The sequence below is a fragment of the Trachypithecus francoisi genome, unplaced genomic scaffold, assembly GCF_009764315.1.
Source record: "Trachypithecus francoisi isolate TF-2019V2 unplaced genomic scaffold, Tfra_2.0 Lachesis_group10, whole genome shotgun sequence".
Classification (NCBI taxonomy): domain Eukaryota; kingdom Metazoa; phylum Chordata; class Mammalia; order Primates; family Cercopithecidae; genus Trachypithecus; species Trachypithecus francoisi.
In genome coordinates, this window is record NW_022681455.1 from 127,327,669 (window position 1) to 127,341,364 (window position 13,696).

At 50.9% G+C, this 13,696-nt stretch overlaps 1 protein-coding gene across 1 annotated transcript; it reads left to right on the plus strand.

Annotated features, from left to right (window-relative positions):
• The first annotated feature begins 10,461 nt into the window (after positions 1–10,461).
• On the plus strand, positions 10,462–13,352 carry FOXC2 (forkhead box C2). The gene has a single exon (XM_033219237.1). The coding sequence runs from the start codon at positions 10,963–10,965 to the stop codon at positions 12,466–12,468; it is 1,506 nt and encodes a 501-aa protein (XP_033075128.1). The 5' UTR covers positions 10,462–10,962; the 3' UTR covers positions 12,469–13,352.
• Positions 13,353–13,696: the final 344 nt, after the last annotated feature.

Sequence of the window (13,696 nt, forward strand, 5' to 3'; positions counted from 1 at the left end):
GGAGATTCGAAGCCAGCCCAGCCCCGGCGACTGCGCTGCGGACGGCCAGAGGCCATCCTTGGAGAAACGCCCGAGAGGTCAGGGATTCTTACCCTGACCTTTGCATACCCTGAGAAAGAACGAACGTGGCAGCCTGCGTCTGTTCGTCTATGTCTTTCATGTTTGCCAACCTAAGGGTCGGGAAAAGACTCGAGGAGACCAGGCTGCACAGACCATCACGTCCATGCCCTCCCAGGCCCCAGTCCAGCGAGAAGAAAACGAGGGCGTTCAGCCTGGCGGTGCATTCACTTACAGCCGCACCCAGCACACACACACACATGTCAGGGACCAGCCCCTAGGAACCACTCCCTGAGCGAATGAAGGCATCCCCGTAGCCACGTGCCTGGCACATCACAAGCACTCAAAACGTGGCTGCCACCTTTCGAAATTACATGCCCAAAACTTTATGAGACCCTCACAACACGCTTGTGAGACAGACAAAAGCGTTTGAATGCCGCCCACTTGACCGATACAGAAAATGGTGTTCCGTGTTCAAGCGACTTACGTCTGCTGGTAACTGGCACTGTGCTGTTTGACCTCCTTAGAACATAATTAATGATGGTAATTAGCAGTGCTACGATGTGCCAGGCATTGAGCTTAGCGCCTTAAAAGTCATAGCTAAATATGTTTCACAACAAACCGTCCGAGGCAAATGTGACCCGCCTCCTACGGAGGAGGCAACAGAAGCTCAGACATGTTAAAGAAGCTGGCCTGAGTCTCCCAGCTGGGAAGGAATAGAGCAGTGATGTAGCCCTGACAACGTGCTTATTTGCCACTCCTGTGGATCCCATCATAACTCTCTCTCTTTCTATGTGGAGTCCGCAACATTAATACATAGAGACACGGAGGAGCCTTAGTTCTGCTTGTGGGTGGGTCTGTCTTCCACCAGGCTGGCAAAAGGAGTGCAAACATCATTTTGGAGGTGATAAAATCTCTCGAAGAGGTTGGATGTCCTTTCCCCCTTTCGTGGAAGCATGGATGTGCAGAGAGTGTTTTATGCAAGTAGACTTGGTCTCAGCAGTGGAAGTGTGTGCAGGATTCCGTTCCCCAGCTGTGCTGAAAACAGAGTCCAAGTCTCTCAGATGGACAGCCTGGCACAGCCCCCAGAGGGTAACAAGACACCAGGGACAATCTGCCAGTGGCAATTTTAGAAAGCAGGTGGTGCTAGGAAGGACATTCTCTTCAGTTCCTCCATACCATGTTTTCAAGTTAGAAGTGCCTCAAAAAGCATTTACCCCCAGCTCCTTGAGGGGGTGAGGCAGAAGGTCACTTGAGCCCAGGAGTTTGAGGCTGCAGTTAGCTATGATGGCACCACTGTACTCCACTTGGGTGACACAGTGAGAACTCCTCTCTGAAAAACATAATAATAAATAAAAATAATAAATAGTAATAAAAGACCCCTTAGAAAAAATCAACGGGCTCTTTTATGCAAGGAAGATGCTCTCAGGATAAATAGCTAATGCATGTGGGGCTTAATACCTAGGTGATGGGTTGACAGGAGCAGCAAACCACCATGGCGTGCATTTACCTATGTAACAAACCTGCACATCCTGCACATGTATCCTGGAACTTAAAATTTTTTAAAAAAAGAAGGTACACTTGAACTTTAACTCAGATACTTAAAACTCAGTCACATATGTAAATTTGCATTTGGGCACTTCAGGATTTTTTTTTTTTTTTTCAGTAGACTTTATCGTTTAGAAAAGTTTTGGTTTGGCCGGGAGTGGTGGCTCACACCTGTAATCGCAGCACTTTGGGAGGCCGAGGTGGGCAGATCACTTGAGGTCAGGAGTTCATGACCAGCATGGACAACATGGTGAAATCCCATCTATACTAAAAATACAAAAAATTAGCTGGGGGTGGTGGCTTGCGCCTGTAATCCCAGCTACTCGGGAGGCTGAGGCAGGAGAATCACTTGAACCCAAGAGGTGGAGGTTGCAATGAGCCAAGATTGCACCACTGCACTCCAGCCTGAGTGACAGAGCGAGACTCTGTTTCAAAAAAAAAAGAATAAAGAAAAGTTTTACTTCACAGCAAAATTGAGCAGAAAGTACAGAGTTCCCGTATACCACCCCTGCCACTGCATTTATACACAGCCTCCCCCACTATCAACATCCTGCAGTGGAATGGTACATTTGTTACAATCAATGAACTTACACTGATACATTGTTACCATCCAACAGCCATAGTTTATATTAGAGCTCAGGCTTTATGTATGTTCTAGGGTTTTGACAAATGCATAATGGCACGTGCCCATCCCTTACTGCCCTACAGATCCTGTGTGCTCTGCCTCTTCTTCCCTCTCTCCCTCCCTGCTAACCGCTGGCAGTTACTGGTCTTTTTTCTTTCTCCATAGCTTTTTCTTTTCCAGAATGTCATATAATTGGAATCATACACTGTGCAGCCTTTTCAAACAGGCTTTTTCCACTTAGTAATCTGCATTTAAGGTTCCTCCATGTCTTTCCATGGCCAGACAGTCCTCTCTTTTTAGTGCTGAATAATCTCCATCGTTTTGGTGTCTCACGGTTTATTTATCCACTCACCCACTGCAGGACCCCTCAGTTGCCCCTATGTTTTAGCAAATACACATAAACCTGCTATAACTATTCCTGTGCAGGTTCATGGAGGATCGTAAAGCTTGTCACAGGCATCTGGTGAATCCTCAGCCCTCTTTTAGAACCTGGCTGGAAGGAATGGCGTGGAAATGGGGAGTCTCCTGGGCATGAAGAGCGTGGCTGTGAATCTCCAAGCTGCGTTCCCTTGTACGGTCTACTTTAAACATCACAGTTCTCCGAAACTACATCTAGTAGCTTCAATTGTACTTTCAATCTACATTCAAAGTAATGGCAAAAACCGCAATTACTTTGGCACCAACGAACTTAACAAAATATAAGATTGTTTAATAAGCTAATAACTGAAAAGATATTCGAAGAATTTTTTCAAATTAGCAGTTGCCAGATTAAATACAGGTTTCCCAGTTAAACTTGAACTTCAGATAAAGTGATTATTTTTTTCATTTTTAGTGTAAGCATGTTCCATGCAATCTGTGGGTATCGTTATTTTCATTTGCTCAAGCTGGAACCTGAAGGGGCCCCCAGCCTGTTGCCAACTTCTTCCAGAAACTCACACAGCCTCCTCGTCCCCTTTCTGATTCTTCTGGGCTTGCTCAGCCTGGCCCCTCCCTCCCTGCACCGTCCTGTGGCAGGGACTGCACCGCGGTAGAGGTTTGACTCTGCTGCGTGGCTGATTCAAATCCCAGGTCTGCAGCTCTCTAGCTGCGTGAGGCTGGGGGAGTCACTGAACGTCTCCGTGCCTTGCTTTTCATTTGCGGGGTGGAGATAGAAGCACCGTTGGCATCCGCCTCTCCACACTAGTGATGGTGAAGTGCCGGATCCATGCAGCCCAGAGAACAGCACCTGGAACGCAGGGAGAGCTCTCTATGTGCATTGGCCTAAAATAAAGTTTCAGCCTGTCATCACCCATGCGCCTGCCACGGCTTGGAGCACTTGACGATGAGTCCCCATTTCTTATGCAGTGTCTGCCTTTATAAAATATGTGCCGGTAAATGTTTGAAACAAATTCTGAGGTTGAACCACACATGGGAGACAAGGCCTGTAAGTTCCAGTTCTGGAGGCAGTGAAGCCAGGGAGGGGGTGCCTCTCTCTGAAGTCCCATTTGTTCAATGTATAATTAAGAACATGGAGTCTGTGTCAAGCAGAGCCATGCACAGGGCGGACCAGGCCCCTGCCTGTCTTCCCTGTATGGGGGTGGTGAGGCGAACAACAGACAGAAGACCGAATGAGACCGTACCAGGCAGGGGGGCCTGTGCCACCCAGAACATGAGCGAGGAGAAGTGGAGAGGTCGTGGGGGCAAGGTGAGCGGGTGGCTGGGGGAGGCCTCGGAGGAGGGGACAAGGGGGCAAAGAACTGAGATGAGGGACCAGGCCCAGGGCACAGCAGGCACAAAGGCCCTGCCGTGGGTCCAGGCTGGGCTGGCCATGCAAGCCCCGTGTCGGGATGCACACAGGCAGAGGTGGGTCCAGGCTGGGCTGGCCATGCAAGCCCCGTGTCGGGGTGCACACAGGCAGAGGTGGGGGCCAGGGCCAGGGAGTCTTCTTGGCTTTCACGGGCTCCTGAAGGTGGACAGCACCCAGTGCCAGTGGTGGTTGGACTCCCCTGGGGGAGCGCTCTGCATTCTTAGCTTTATTCAGTGAGACCCACTGGGGTCCCACTCAGTTATGCCACTGTGAGCCCCAGCCCTAGTCCCAGTGGTTACTGGAGGCACTGGCTGAAGCTGCCCCAGACTATAGCTTTTGAGCCTGGCTTATTCCCTGGGGCTCAGAACACCCATCCTACAGGCTGCTCCTTTGGTGAAAATGAAATCGTCCCCCTCCCCTCTTTCTCACCCTGTCCCTGTCCAAACACTGAAGTCCTGTCTGACCTCCCCAGGGGCAGCCTGCTTTCCACAGGCCTTTCCAGTGAGTCCATGTACCCCACAAGGTTAATCACAGGGGTTCAAGTTAGTGATATAAAAAACTCAAATCTCATACACATTAAGTTGTGTGTGGTCAGAAGCCACGGCTTCATGGATACACCATTGACTGTGTCTACATACTTATAAGGTTTCCATATAGATTGTGTTTATTTATATAGAAGTTTTTCTTTTAACTTTTTAAATCTCCTCTAATTTCCAAGTCCCTAACTCTCTCTCTCTCTCACTCTCTTTTTTTTTTTTTGAGATGGAGTTTTGTTCTTGTTGCCCAGGCTGGAGTGCAATGGCACCATCTCAGCTCACTGCAACCTCTGCCTCCCGGGTTCAAGCAATTCTCCTGCCTCAGCCTCACGAGTAGCTGGGACTACAGGCATGCACCACCATGCCCAGCTAATTTTGAATTTGTAGTGGAGACAGGGTTTCCCCATGTTGGTCAGTCTGGTCTCGAACTCCCGACCTCAGGTGATCCGCCCGCAGTGCTGGGATTACAGGCGTGAGCCACTGTGCCTGGGCCCAAGTCCCTAATTCTTAATCTTAAAGAAGCAGCAAAGGAGTGGGTTAAGAGATCCCGATCTCATCACTTGGGCAGTGCACTGGGGCTGCAGAGAACAGAGAACAGTGGTTACTCACCTGGAAAGACAGGATATGAGGCTGCCGAGCAGATGCCTGGGCCCAGGGAAGACTGATCTTCCTGTCCCCTGGGTGTGTTGGGGACATAAGACCTGCTCTGGCCTATGAGCTGTGGATAGAGGTGACACATGTCACTCCCAGGCTGGAAGACTTAATTCCCAGGGCCGGATCACCTCTCTCCCCTGCCAGGATGACAGGAACCGATATGATGAGAGGTGGTCTTTGGAAACTCAGGCTCCTGAATGACTTTGATGAGCAGAGCCCCCTGCTAAGCTGGGGTTGGCTCAGGATGAAGTCACTGAGACTAACTTTCTTTAAAAAGAAACATATATGTATTTTTAATATTATGATTGCTTGAGGCTAAGAGTTCAGGCTACCGTGAGCCATGAGCCATGAGCCAGTACACTCCAGCCTGGGTGACACAGTGAGGCTCTGTCTCAAAAAACACAAAAACAAAAACAAAAAATCCTATAACACCTACAATACTGAATGTCTGGCATCTTTGGTTAATTGTGGCAATGCCTAGATTATAAAACAGATAAGTTCCTCAGAGAATGCGTTTTTTTTTTTTTTAAACCACGAATTATTGTGATAAACGCCATAGCTATTGATGGTAGTTTTCCAGAAACTTTGAGAAAAGGAGGAGAGCAGACACTGGACTAAGTTAGGCCCTCGCTAAACATTTTGCAAATTCCTTCCCTGGAAAGACCTTCCTTTACTGTCACATTTCTTTTCAAGTGTTCAGAGTAAGAAAGGTGTTTTACTCCCATTTTTTATTTTGAAAAATTTCAAATTTACAGAATTGCAAGAACAATACAATGAATACCCAGGCACCATGGGTTCAACAACTGTTCTCATCTTACTACCTTTGTATGGCCTTCCACCCTCCTTCTCCCCTTGACCCCACCTTGGTTGAATCTTTTGAATCTTCTCCTTCTCCTTCTTCTTTTTTTTTTTTTTTTGTATTTTGAGACAGGGTCTTGCTCTGTCCCAGGCAGGAATGTAGTGGTGCAATCATGGCTTACTGCAGCCTCGACCTCCCAGGCCCAAGTAATTCTCTGCCTCAGCTTCCCACATAACTGGCACTACAGATGCTCACTACCATGCCCGGCTAATTTTTTTTTTTTTTTTTGTAGAGACAGGGTCTCACCATTTTGCCTAGGCTGGTCTCGAAACCCTGAGCTCAAGCGATCCTCCCACCTCAGCCTCCCAAAGTGCTGGGATTACAGGCATGAGCCACCGCGCCCAGCAGGGTGAATTTTTTAAAGGTTGCAGAGATGATGAATATTAGTCCCAAATATTTTGACACGTACCTTCTAAAAGCAAGGACACGCTCTTACTTGACTATGTATAATTATCGCATGCAAGAATCTTACCCTTGATACAAGATTATTATCTCATACACACCTCAGATGCAAATTTCCCCAAGTATCCTCAAACCTGTCCTTGATTGCTGTTTAAAATTTTCTTCCACCTGGGATTGAGGATTGTGTTTAGTTGTTGAGTTTCTTTAATCCTTTTAACCGAGAGTGGTCCTCACTACCCACCCGCTTTTGTAGCCCTTTCTGGCCATTTGTCGATGGCACCTCATGGCTTTCACTCACCGGAAAACTCACGCACAGTAAAATGAGCTTGAACTGAGTTTTAGGAAAGACGCTTTTTTTTTTGGTCCCACAAAAGAGAATCTCCAGAAGCCGGATTGCGATGGAGTTTTAGGAGGAGGCACTGACTTTGTGTAACCCAAGGGCTCCTCTGTTCCCAAGCAGCTTCTGGAAGCCTGGGACTCCTCTGCCACCCGATCCCTTTCCCTAAAACCAAGGCACCTCGTGACCCCAGAAAAGAAATGTTTGAAGGATATTGAAATGAATGAACGGGAAATCGTGAGAGAAGAAACAAAACTCCTTTCACTTGTCCCCTCTTTGAGTTCTCTGCTGTGCCTCAAAAGCTGAAGTGGCCTGCTGCCAGTTTCAAAGTCTTCCTCTTGTTCAAGACAACCCTCTAAACATACGCCCAGCAGGAACAGCTTTCTGATGAATTCCCTGAAGCTCACGCCACACCTCGCGCAGAAGTACAGCTGCAGCAGGAAAACAAGGACGAAGCAATTTGTTCAACAACTCCGGGGGAAAAACATGCACATTTCTAGCCACCTAAGAGGCATAGATTTTATTTGCTGAAAACCTCAGCAAGTTTCCCTAGAGAAAATTTCTTGCTCCCGAGCAGTTTCAAAGACATTTTTGTTTCCCAACAGATCGTGTTCTTGACTGATTGCAAAGCTATGGGAAATATTTTTAATCGACGCGGTGCAGTTTATCCCGTTTCCCTGCTTTTACAGATGTTTGAAGGCTCCATTCCTGCCGTGCAATGCCCAGGAGTATCCACAAGGTGTCAGCACCTTCATGATAAGCTGGGAGGGCCGGGCGGTCTTTTTCTTTTTCCTTTTATCGTAGTAGTTCCCTGGTTGGCCTCAAGATGACGCCAACACCCATGGAGTCCGCCCAGCCGCTCCAGGTGCAGTGGCCACAGGCCGGGCCGGGAGGAGCGCAGCGCGGTGCGGGTGGAAGGCGAATTAAATACCTTTCGTCTTTATCGCCGCTTATTATTCCAGGAACACGCGAGGCCCTCTGGGATCCGATTCCGCATTCGGCTCACTGACTTTCAAGGTCAAGAAGGGGGAAAGTCAGCCAGAAAGTAGCAACCCCCCATCCAAAATACTTTGGCAGGTTAAAGAAAAGCTCGGAAATACGGTTTTTGCAAAGTCCAGGTGTGTGAAAGGCGTTGTTTTAATAACCTGAACAAACATCTTTCCCGGAGTCCCTCTGAGCAGAGAAGAAACCTAATTCCAGGGGCAAAGGGAAGTGTCTCTCTCACCTTTTCAGTCTTGATTATACGAATTTCTTTCCTCTCCCCTTTTCATTTCTCTGGGGCAGGGGAGGGTGGTTAATATATTGGGCGACTCGATTCAGGTGGTTTTTTTTGTTTGTTTCCCCAGATGACATTGGTTTAAACCTGGACATCCTTGTAAATACAAACGCAGGCAGCAACTGCCATTTTGGAATTTATTTTTTCATAGTCCTTAGCTATTTTAGGTTTTGCTGTGATAAAGCTGTTTCTCTCTCTCTCTCTCTCTCACACACACACACACACATACACACACACACACAAACACACACACCCCTCGTAAAAGCAGAGTAAATAATATTCCTCCAGGAAGCCTACGGGCTGAGGAGTGTTTCTTGATCAATAGTTTGCATTTCCAGTAAAATCGTGACATGAACTCAGTGTGCCTGTCGTACGCTGCAGGAGAAGGGCACTTTTTACTAGAGTCCTTTTTTTTTTTTTTAAGCTAGATGCGGAAATACTAGCGGTATTAAAAAATAATAAAGTCATGGTGGGAGTTTAGGGTTGGGGCAGAAAGCTCAAATCATTTGCCTGTGAGCTGAGAACTGGGCAGCTTTATTTCACTTTGTTTCAAAGAAAGAAGAAAAAGGATCAGGTTGGAAAAAAAGCCCAGAATCCTCGTAAAAACAGTGTTTCAGAAGTGGAATATTCAAGGTAAAGGAACCTGATTTGTAGCTTCCCTTTGGCTTTGAATTGATCAGGAGACAAAGATAATGCATATAGATTTTTGTCTTCTGTTCTTTTATTTGAAATGACTGGCCCGCCCCGATTGCCTTCTAGTCACCTCCCCGAAGCGAAGAGGCCTGGTGGGTTCTCTTAACATCCTTTTGCTGAGAATCGAATACGCAGCCGATGAACAGCCAGGAAGGGACAAGGAAACCCGAAATACAAATGTTCTGTCTGAAGCCCTCTTCCCTGCCCAACCAGACAAGCAAATTCCAAAATTCTGCCCGTATTTAGCCCTTTTAAAGGAGTGTCTCACTCCTTCAGGGGAAGTGGGAAGAGGGGATCTGATTACTGAGGTGTGGAAGAAATAAATAATCAGTCCAGAAATAAACAAACTGTCCGGGATTCCTAGAGGGAAGGAGAAATCCTTGAAGGAGATCCAAGTCGCTCCAGGTCTGCCTCCCGAATAATATCATCCCCAAGAGATGTTGAACCGTTTGCAATCAATCGCTCACTCAGTCTCCCCACGGAGCGCGCTCCTCAACTCAGCCTACCCAAACCCAACAAAACAAAAAAAGGCTAAAATATAGAAAATCAACTTGGAGACTCCCAGGGGGACGTTGCCAGGAGCAGGAGGCAGGGACAGCGCCCTAGGGTCGATGTTAGCGGCCGGCGCCGACCTGGGCCGGGGAAAGCGTCCACGCTTGGTGCCCGCGGCGCGCGGCGCTCATTGCGCGCGTCTTCGAGCGAAGCCCCCGCGGAAAGCAGGCTCGGGTTTCTCCTCGCAGGGCCCAGGAACTCGGCTCTGCCTGGCCCCCGTGGGTCGCTGCATTGGCCGGGTCTTCTGGGAGCGCGGGGTCAGCTCGTTAGAGGGAATTTGTATCTGGGAAAAGGGAGAGGAGCTTCGAAGCTGAAGTCGGTGGGCTGCGAGTGTCCACGCGGGAGACGAAAGGGGGAAATAGCACAGTCACTTCACCCTTTTCCCCAAACCCCACAAAACTGCTCGCAGTGAAGCGGATGATTTACCGAATTCACAGCGAATTCAGAGGATTAGATTGTCGGCACGTTGCTACCTTCCCCTCTATCCACCCTGCGGCCTGGCTCCTCGGCGGGGGGCGAGAGAAACTGAGAAACTCAGTTTCTAGGGTTTGCCTCTAAAACCTTGATAGGTTATCCTTGACGACCCCGAGCCTGGAAACTCCCTGCTGATGATTAATTATTTGATTAAATAAGTATAACATCCAGGGAAGGCCCTGCCATTCCAATCCAGTGCGTTTGCTTTGAATCCATTACACCTGGGCCCCCATAATTAGGAAATCTAATTATTCGCTTCATCACTCATTAATAAGAAAAATGTCCCAGGATCATTGCTACTTACAAGGTCTTTGGGGGAGATATTTTACTCCATTAATCCATTCTATTTTATATTTCAAAGTGATTTTTTTTAAAAGAGGAGAGTGGCTATTTTTTGTTCTGGGCATGTGGGTCCATTCACCAAAATGTGATCATAAAATAAATTTTAATAAGATACAACTTTTTAAAAAGTCTTTTCAAGTGAAGACGGAGTCGCAGCGGAGGCCGGGGCGGTCGGGTCTTAGAGCCGACGGATTCCTGCGCTCCTCGCCCTGATTGGCGCCGACTCCCTTCAGCTGCCGGGTGATTGGCTCAAAGTTCCGGGAGGGGGCGTGGCCCGAGGAAAGTAAAAACTCGCTTTCAGCAAGAAGACTTTTGAAACTTTTCCCAATCCCTAAAAGGGACTCGGCCTCTTTTTCCGGGCTCGGCGGGGCAGCCGCTCGGACCCCGGCGCGCTGACCCTCTGGGCTGCCGATTCGCTGGGGCCTTGGAGAGCCTCCTGCGCCCCTCGTCGCGCGGGCGGAGGGTCCACCTGGGTCCCCGGGCCGCGGCGTCTCCGCTGTGTCCGCGGCCGCCCGACTGCCCGCGCTGCCGCCACCGGGTCCTGGAGCTAACGAGGAGCGGGGCCGGCGCTGCGCTCGCCCGGGGCGCGCCCTCCAGGATGCCGATCCGCCCGGTCCGCTGAAAGCGCGCGCCCCTGCTCGGCTGAAGCGCCGCCGCCCGCGCCCCCTCGCCCGGGAGGCTGCCAGGAGCCCGGGGCCGCCCCTCCCGCTCCCCTCCAATCCCCCTCTGGCTCTCTCGCGCTCTCTCACTCTCGGGGCCCCCCTCGCTCCCCCGGCCGCAGTCCGTGCGCGCGGGCGCCGGCGAGCCGTCTCGGAAGCAGCATGCAGGCGCGCTACTCCGTGTCCGACCCCAACGCCCTGGGAGTGGTGCCCTACCTGAGCGAGCAGAACTACTACCGGGCTGCGGGCAGCTACGGCGGCATGGCCAGCCCCATGGGCGTCTACTCGGGCCACCCGGAGCAGTACAGCGCGGGGATGGGCCGCTCCTACGCACCCTACCACCACCACCAGCCCGCAGCGCCTAAGGACCTGGTGAAGCCGCCCTACAGCTACATCGCGCTCATCACCATGGCCATCCAGAACGCGCCCGAGAAGAAGATCACCCTGAACGGCATCTACCAGTTCATCATGGACCGCTTCCCCTTCTACCGGGAGAACAAGCAGGGCTGGCAGAACAGCATCCGCCACAACCTCTCGCTCAACGAGTGCTTCGTCAAGGTGCCGCGCGACGACAAGAAGCCCGGCAAGGGCAGCTACTGGACCCTGGACCCGGACTCCTACAACATGTTCGAGAACGGCAGCTTCCTGCGGCGCCGGCGGCGCTTCAAAAAGAAGGACGTGTCCAAGGAGAAGGAGGAGCGGGCCCACCTCAAGGAGCCGCCCCCGGCGGCGTCCAAGGGCGCCCCGGCCGCCCCCCACCTAGCGGACGCCCCCAAGGAAGCCGAGAAGAAGGTGGTGATCAAGAGCGAGGCGGCATCCCCGGCGCTGCCGGTCATCACCAAGGTGGAGACGCTGAGCCCCGAGAGCGCGCTGCAGGGCAGCCCGCGCAGCGCGGCCTCCACGCCCGCGGGTTCCCCCGACGGCTCGCTGCCGGAGCACCACGCCGCGGCGCCCAACGGGCTGCCTGGCTTCAGCGTGGAGAACATCATGACCCTGCGAACGTCGCCGCCGGGCGGAGAGCTGAGCCCGGGGGCCGGACGCGCGGGCCTGGTGGTGCCGCCGCTGGCGCTGCCCTACGCCGCCGCGCCGCCCGCCGCCTACGGCCAGCCGTGCGCTCAGGGCCTGGAGGCCGGGGCCGCCGGGGGTTACCAGTGCAGCATGCGAGCCATGAGCCTGTACACCGGGGCCGAGCGGCCGGCGCACATGTGTGTCCCACCCGCCCTGGACGAGGCCCTCTCGGACCACCCGAGCGGCCCCACGTCGCCCCTGAGCGCTCTCAACCTCGCCGCCGGCCAGGAGGGCGCGCTCGCCGCCGCCGGCCACCACCACCAGCACCACGGCCACCACCACCCGCAGGCGCCGCCGCCCCCGCCGGCTCCCCAGCCCCAGCCGACGCCGCAGCCCGGGGCCGCCGCGGCCCAGGCGGCCTCCTGGTATCTCAACCACAGCGGGGACCTGAACCACCTCCCCGGCCACACGTTCGCGGCCCAGCAGCAAACTTTCCCCAACGTGAGGGAGATGTTCAACTCCCACCGGCTAGGGATTGAGAACTCGACCCTCGGGGAGTCCCAGGTGAGTGGCAATGCCAGCTGTCAGCTGCCCTACAGATCCACGCCGTCTCTCTATCGCCACGCAGCCCCCTACTCCTATGACTGCACGAAATACTGACCTGTCCCGGAACCTCCCCTCCCCGGCCCGCTCCGGCTTCGCTTCTCAGCCCCGACCCAACCAGAGAATTAAGGGGTTGCAGACACGCAAAAAAGAAACAAAACATGTCCTCCAACTTTTTCTCAGACCCGGGAGCAGAGAGCGGGCACGCTAGCCCCCAGCCATCTGTGAAGCCCGCAGGTAACTTGAATTCGCCGCCCCGTTTCTGGGATCCCAGAAAACCCCCTCCAAAGGGACACAGCCCAACAAAATGAGTATTGGTCTTAAAATCCCCCTCCCCTACCAGGACGGCTGTGCTGTGCTCGACCTGAGCTTTCAAAAGTTAAGTTATGGACCAAATCCCATAGCGAGCCCCTGGGGACTTTCTGTAGGGGTCCCCATAGGTGTATGGGGGTCTCTATAGATAATGTATGTGCTGTGTGTAATTTTAAATTTCTCCAACCGTGCTGTACAAATGTGTGGATTTGTAATCAGGCTATTTTGTTGTTGTTGTTGTTGTTGTTCAGAGCCATTAATATAATATTTAAAGTTGAGTTCACTGGATAATTTTTTCATCTTGCCCAACCATTTCTAACTGCCAAATTGAATTCAAGAAACCTATGTGGGTTTTGTTTCCTGTACAATTATGAGATATAATTCTTTTTCCCATTGTAGGTCTTTTACAAAACAAGAAAATAATTTATTTTTTTGTTGGTGGATAAAGAAGTCAAGTATCTGATACTTTTTATTTACAAAGTGTGATGGTTTTGTATAGTAGGTTCCACCCTGAGTATTCCTAAAAGAAAAAAAAAAAACTTAGAAAATCTAATTTCATCTATGTTTGTCTTATGTGGTCTTAATTGTTGTACTTACCTTAAAATAAACCCATGTTGTTTTTTCTGCCCAAAGTTTGGACAGTGTTTGTGTTGTTGCATTTTTTAAAAACGAGGTGTGTTTGCAAACCCGCCTGCTTTGATTATTTTTGTTACACAGGTGGGTATATGTGTAGACACATAAAAATGACCAGAGACTAGGAGCACACACCTGCTGTCTTGTTTAGTGACAGAAAAGGCTTTTGATTAATTTTAAAATCCCACTCTAGGATTTTTTTCTTTTCGAGAAACCACCCAGTTGGAGGGGGCTGCCTGAAGGACCGGACCATGAGCTTGCTGTGATGCATTTTGTTAAATGCAGAAAAACATGCTAATTGTCAAAACAGTGCCACTCCATCTCAGTGTCCAGCCGTCCC